At 37.1% G+C, this 7,079-nt stretch overlaps 1 protein-coding gene across 2 annotated transcripts in view; it reads left to right on the top strand.

Annotated features, from left to right (window-relative positions):
• The window catches only part of LOC103151683 (zinc finger protein 169-like), a 17,490-nt gene extending 10,411 nt beyond the window's left edge, over window positions 1–7,079 (top strand). For both annotated transcript variants that reach the window (XM_007571862.2, XM_016681623.1), the window contains exons 7-9: window positions 731–785; window positions 1,552–1,737; window positions 2,795–7,079. In XM_007571862.2, the coding sequence (XP_007571924.2) occupies window positions 731–785; window positions 1,552–1,737; window positions 2,795–3,428 (875 nt within the window). In that variant the 3' untranslated portion in view covers window positions 3,429–7,079. The remainder of the gene's footprint in view (window positions 1–730; window positions 786–1,551; window positions 1,738–2,794) is intronic.

The following is a 7,079-nucleotide window of genomic DNA, read 5'->3' as shown; positions in this document are numbered from 1 at the left end:
ATGGATGGATGGATGATTGTTGGATGGATGGATGATGGATGGATGGATGATTGTTGGATGGATGGATGGTGGATGTTGGATGGATGGATGTTTTGTGAGCAGCTGTCGGCTGTATTTCTTGCATCTGTAGTTAAATCCGTGAATCAGTTAAATTATCAGTTTATTTATTTATTTCCCGTCTTTTCTTTGTTCTGTTTTTTTTCTGTTTTCTCGTGTTTCCCCGATAAACTGGTGTCTCCTTTTCGTGCCAAATCTTCCTGACTAGTTGGCATTTAAACAACGCCTGGCTCGGCCCGGCTCGGCCCGGCCCGATGAACCTGGCTCACATGCAGATAGTTTTCACGCCTTCCACATGTGTGAATCCGAAGTGCAGACTGGAGCAGGTTCAGACAGAGGACTTTGTTAATAATTATCCTCTGTCAGATTCCCGTCTGATCCGACACGTCGTCATAAAAACTGCCAGGGAATTTGTTCCTCCAGACGCCTGCAGTGGTTTTATTGTCCCTCTGATTGGTGATGTTATTGGTTTTTAATGACCGTCTTCTGCTGCGCTGCTGTTGTTTGTGTTATGGATTAATGGACGCGTTGCCCTATGGCTTATAATAAAGATGCTAGTGAAGTTAAATTACCTCGTCAACGACAGGTTTGACAACAATAACTTCACATCATTAATCCACTCATTCATGAATCTGTTTGCAGGATTATAAACATATTTCCTTTTTCTCCGCAGAAACGCAAACCAACGTCGTTAGAGATCAAACCTGGGGTTCTTCTTACTTCTTCAGGTAATTTTCACAGATTCTGCCCTTTCAGGAATCATAAAATAAAGCAAAAATAAATTCAATTTGTCAGTTTTATTACTGGAATTAATTTAGCAAATCATTTAATTCCCTCATTTAGCTTTATATGTTCCATTACTCCTCATTTTGATTAATGTTTTTAAAGCACAAAAACACAAATAAATTTCAAGTGATAAAAATATGTACTAGAACAAAATTAGGTGTTTTTTTTCTACATCATTTACAGGATTAACTGCAGTAGCAAAGTATTTTTGAGCAGTTCTGTCATATTTTATGGTATATCTGGATAGCAGAGTGCTAATAATAAACATATTACAACACTATCTAAATCTATAAAATACCGAATATTACTTCTGTATCATGTAGTATTAGTTGGTGTATCCAGCCTAATTGTCCAGAACAAGCAGTGAAATCTCCTGGTTTTACTTTTTTCTTTTGTGCATTACAGAAATATGTTGTGAATTAATACAGATATTAATATCACCTTTACGTGACCTGGAGCCCATGTAGTTCCCGGCTCCATTTAGGTCCAGTTGGTGCTGGAATGTTTTATTAAAATAATGAGCCCACTACAATATCATCTGCATAGAGTCGAACTCACCAGTAAGGATGACTGTAAGGCTGATTTAGTAATGTAAACTGTCGGTCAGATATAACTCATGACAGACACAACACTTATGACATAAAGCTCGGGTCCGTTACCATGGCAACAGCCTGTTTTAGTTAATGAATACGTTTTCATCCATTTTAGGTGTCACGTGTGCGGCTTTGAGACGGAGGGCCACGCCCTTTTCAAGAGTCACATGACGGAGCACCGCCAATGGGAACACGGCTCCTTCTCGCTGCACTGCTGCAGGTGCGACCATTCGACCAATCAGGAGGCGGAGATGATGGCCCATGTGGACACGCACATACACGGCGACACGGGAGAAATGAGGTCAGCAGGTGTCCTTTTCTGCAATTGTTTTCTTCATTATGTTTTAATTTTATTTTCAGAAAACAAAGATGTTTAAACATTTCATAACAAAATAGTGACAATGTTTTGAGTTTTTTTTATGGTTTTGTAGCTTATTGTCACATCCTGAAGGGTCATTGGCTTGAAATTTTACCTAAACGTCACAAACTTTTGACACATTTAATATAATTAAGTACTTGTATTTTTTAAACAATACTGTTTTAACTAAAAATCTTTGGTTTTAGCTTAAATGATTTTTTAATGTCTTGAATGTGTTTATAGGAACAGATATTATAAATAGTATCGTGGTCAGAAGTTTACATACTCACTACAGGCATGAGTGTCATTACTTTTTTTATATTTAGCTTCATTTTAAGGGTAAATGACTAAATTAATAGTTTAAATAAATGTTTGAAATTATACAAGCACATTTAAATAAGTATATATAACAAGTAATATTTTGATTATTTCTTTAGAATAATTTAGATACAAAGAAATGTGAGTAGTCAAATTTTCCACAAATAATTTGGAATTACAATCCAAACACTCCAAAAACACAAAATATTTTCAGGTATTTTTCCCCAGTTTTAGTGCAAATATATTAGAACTTGAAATAAGATAAAACTAAACTACAAGTAACTTTTCAACAAGACCATGGAGCTTGTTTTGAGTGAATATTGATGAAAAGCTGCAGATCACTTCATTTGTAATATGGGAAAAACATCTTGTTTCCTAAACTATTTAAATTGCTTTGAGAAAGGCATTTGGTTGGTTGGGCTGAAAATAAATGCACACCACACTTTTCAGATTTTATTTCTAAAGGATAATCAATCAATCAATAACATTTCAGCAACAGGACAGTCCACCATAATATCACAAAAATAAAACACCGTCACTAACAGAAGAACCAGAAATGTTTCATTTTCTCTCTGACAATAAATCAGAATTTGTCTGTTTTTCTGTCAGATTAAATCCTAAATAAAGACGATAAAGTGACAGAGTTCATAACGTTCGCCTGTGAATGTTTCTCATCGTCCAGACGCCCGGCTCCTCTCCCCGCCGCCCCCAGCCGAGCTCTGCCGGTCGCCGTGGCAACGCAGGCGGAGCAGAGCACCTCCGAGCATCGCTGCCGCATCTGCCAGAGGTCGTTTCCCGGGCAACCGGAGCTGCTGGCCCACTTCCAGGGTCATCGCCAGGGCAACCAGTACCGGTGCGACCGCTGCGGCCACCTGACGCGGACGGCCAACAAGCTGGTGGAGCACGTGCGCGTCCACACGGGCGAGCGGCCGTTCACCTGCGGCCTCTGCCCCTACAGCGCCAAGCGGCGGGACAGCCTGCGGCTGCACTGCAAGGTGAAGCACGCTAACGCTAGCGCCAGCGCTAACGCCGACGTGCACACTCACCGGACCTACGCCCCCCACGGAGACGGTCAGCGCTCCAGCAAACACGTCCGGCGGCTGCACACCGCCTCCTCTCTTCCTCGCCCTGCTGCTCCTCCTCTCCCTCCGCTGCTCTCCGACCGCGCAGGATGGAGGGATTTATCTCCTCTCCTCCCCATCACAACACTCATCTCTCTGAAACCTCGCTCCTATTTCTCCTCCTCCTCCTCTTCCTCACCGCCCTGCTCCAACAAACACTCCTTCCTGGGTTACCTCGGCCTCACTTCTTTGTAAATGTTTGCTCTCCTCTCATCTTCCCTCCCTTCTATCCGTCCTCTGGACTATAAAGCGATGGATGTAAAGTCACCCAGCACTACGTATGAGAATGTCAAACAGCGCTCACATAGGGAATGTTTTCTATTTATTCTACTTTTGCATCAAGCTCGTGGTTTTGCCTGCTTTACTCTTTCATATAGCCACTCTACTCTTAGCTAGGTGACCGTGGGACATATTTATCTATCGCCCGTCTCTCATCCTCCAGAAATACCGAACCTAAAGATCCGGATTATTTCGTAGTGAAAAACTGTTTTATTTGGATGAAAAGCCTTTCTGAATGAAGTCTGGTTAGTCACTGAAGGAAAGGTCAGATTAGATCAGAGGAGATGCCTCCAGTTTAAAGAAAATCAAGCTGAGCAACATTTTTTAAGTTCGTCTTTCAGAGAAGAGAAAGCTATCATGAAGTTAGCGTCGCTTAGACAGCAGCTAGTCGGATAAAAGAGTTATCCGACTAGCTCACAATGACATGAAAAAGATCTTTATTTACATTTTATGAAGAACAAATTCAAACAAAAATCACAGTTTTGTACAAAGTCTTTATGATTCGAGACTAAAATCAGATTAAACATGCAAATAGTGTGAGAATAAAATCATTAATATGACACTAAAGTCAGAATAATACGAGAATAATGTAATAATATGAGGATAAAATGATAATAACCTCTCTATACCATGACTGCAGGGTTCTAGTGTAATGACCAACTTTGTTTGTTTCCGTCTCATTTTGTGTGAAGTCGCCTCCAAACTTACTGTCTGATTTTTATTTCCTCTTGACTTTAACTTGAAATCATAAAAATATTTTAAAAACTTTTTTTCCTTATCTTATAAATTAAAAGAGCTAAAATCCAGACTAAAAATGTTAACCTTCTTTTAGTTAAATGTTAGGAATCCAGATTTCCTGTAGTTAATTAATATCTCACTCATTAAGGGCTAACTATCATTATTTAAGGTAACCGGTATCATCAAATCCATGAAGTGCTTTTATTTTGTTCTCAGCTGTAGTTTTTCTACTTCCTGTTGGGAGTTTCAGTCGTTGCCTTGTCTTTGTTGCTCCAGGATTTTTAGGGATTCGTTGTTTCTGGAGGATGGTGATGAAATTTCTGATACCTGTGTTGTGTATTGATGATGTATTTGTGTTTACATAACAACATGAGGCTCTACGGAGTACAAAACATCTCGAAAGTTGCACTAAAATGTTGGTTTTCCGAGACGAGAGAGGAATCAGTTTAGACATTTCTTTATTTTATTACAATCACTGAAACACTCAAAAAGCCAAATAAACCCACATATTTACATTATATCCCATTTTAACAGTTTATTAACGGTTTAATTAAATATAATATCAGGAATCAGAAACATAAACAAATGGGCAGACCTAATTAAAGTAATGTTGTAAATTTTCTCACTTTCCAACCTGAATGAAGCAAAAAAAAAAACAAATAACATCATATCTTTTTAAACCCTGTTATTTTTTTTAAAGTGTTGATCAAAACATGGAGGATTGTGCAATTTACCTTTTCGCATATTTTTATTTATAGATTTATTCACATGACTTTATTATCACAGCTTGACAGGAAGTGATTCTTCCCCTAGAGAAGAATCATTTAATCTGCTTTATTATTTTTCAAAAACCTGGAGGTGTGTTGGGCATAAACAAATACAGAAACTGCTTTTGTATTTTTTCAACTCAATATTTTATTGAAAAACAACAAAAGACAACACACCAGATGACAAACTTTAATTATCTTTAATTATTCACATCTTCTGAATTCAGCAGGAAGACAAACATATTTTTAATGAGATAAAACAGAAAAACAATCATCAGTCCTATAATTTACTCTTTAATTTCACATTTCTGAGGAATTATTTGAAATCACTGAAGACAAAAGCAAAAATTAGCTTTAAATGGTTCTAATCTTTAAGCCTCATTCAGTTATAAACATTTCTGTAAAATAAAACATACATTTCATTCAATTCAAGTTAATTATATTACACCCATTCACATCAACCTAATTCATTTCAATACATAATCTTAATCTGCTTTGTGTCGTTCCATGTATGCTTGGATTTTTTAAAAACACTTGACATGTTTGGTCTAAACATGAGGAAACTAAATTTTTGAACATCAGGTCCTGAAACGTCTTTAAATGTTTGCATGTTGTGTTTTTATGAAAGTTTCTGCTATCAAAGTTCAGGTACATAAGTGAGAAATTCACAGAGTCCTGCTGGATCATGACCAGGAACGTTACTTTTCCCTGAGATCATCGTCTTGTTTTGTTTGTCAAAATAAAGGATCAGCTGACTGTCAGCTGACAATATCATATGAGAGCTCTTAAGTGTTTAAATAAGGATTGACCAAATTTATATGGCTTCTCATTATGACTAGAACAGATCAGCAACATTTACGGGTCAAAGAGCCACTTTTCCTCTCGCTGCTACAAAATAAAACTTTACATTAGCTGCTGGATTTACCTGTAATCCACCTTCTGGAGCTAAACCAAAAATTAGCTACATATTAGCAGAATCATGCTGAGCACTAATCAATACTAACCGATATGCAATGCTTCTATTCATCGGTTACAATTAATTTGCAAAAAATTTATTTCAATTTAATTTCACTAACTTTCTTTCCAAGTTAGAACTAAAGAAAAATTAGCTAGCTGTTAGCTCATTAGCTACTAACTGATGTACAATGGTTACATCCATTGGTACCTTAAAATAGCGCCTTAAAATTTATCTTGAAAATTTTGATTAAGGGGAAAATAAATGCTAAACATTTTCAATGTAAGCAAAAAATGCTAAATGAAAAATTAGCAAGTTGTTACCGTAACAGGAAGTGAGTCTACCACTGCTTAAACCGTAAATATTTGTTTCAATATCTGGTGTGCTGTCTATTTGCTGTTTTTGGGGAACATTTTGATTTAAATAACTTATTTTGTTTGATATGTTAGCATCCATCTGTTTTCTGTAATCAGGGCAGAAAAAACATTTAAATTTTGACATTTTTTTGTTGTTTTTTGCTTCCAAATTTAACCTTGGATGAACTTCAATCACCTTAAAATTCCTTATGTACCAAAAGTTTTTATTCTTTTTGCCTTTTTTGACTTCATTTTCATGTTTAGACTGAATGTAACGCGGCTTTTCTGTGACCCAGCATGTCTTAAGAGCAGGTTCGTAATGAAAATAACTCACTTTAGACAGGAACAGCCTTCCTTCCCCGCTCCCTGACAACAGGACGTAATTATATGAATGTTTCAGCTCACCACGTTTTACTGCTTATGTTGTTGTGGTTTGCTGCAGATTCATGAGATGCAATCTGAATATTTCTAAGCTTTTTATTTATTCATGTTTTTGTTGCACAATGCGCATGTGCAGAAGAGACAATAACGTGTGCAGGAAGGACGAGACAAACCTGCACACCGGTGTTTTAATATGAAATCTAATCAATGGTGCTGGACTCTGCACGTCTCTTTTTTTAACACTTTATTTACTCACAGATGCATGAAATAGTAGAAACATTTTGTCTGTGGTTCACTTTTCATTTCCTGGGTTTCTCTGCTGTATCCTGTAACTGTTTGCTGCTGCGATGATCAATAATAAACTTTAATT

This window comes from Poecilia formosa, unplaced genomic scaffold (genome assembly GCF_000485575.1).
Source record: "Poecilia formosa unplaced genomic scaffold, Poecilia_formosa-5.1.2 Scaffold288, whole genome shotgun sequence".
Classification (NCBI taxonomy): Eukaryota; Metazoa; Chordata; class Actinopteri; order Cyprinodontiformes; family Poeciliidae; genus Poecilia; species Poecilia formosa.
Note: the sequence above shows the minus strand (reverse complement) of the source record. Positions and strands in the feature narration are given on the sequence as shown.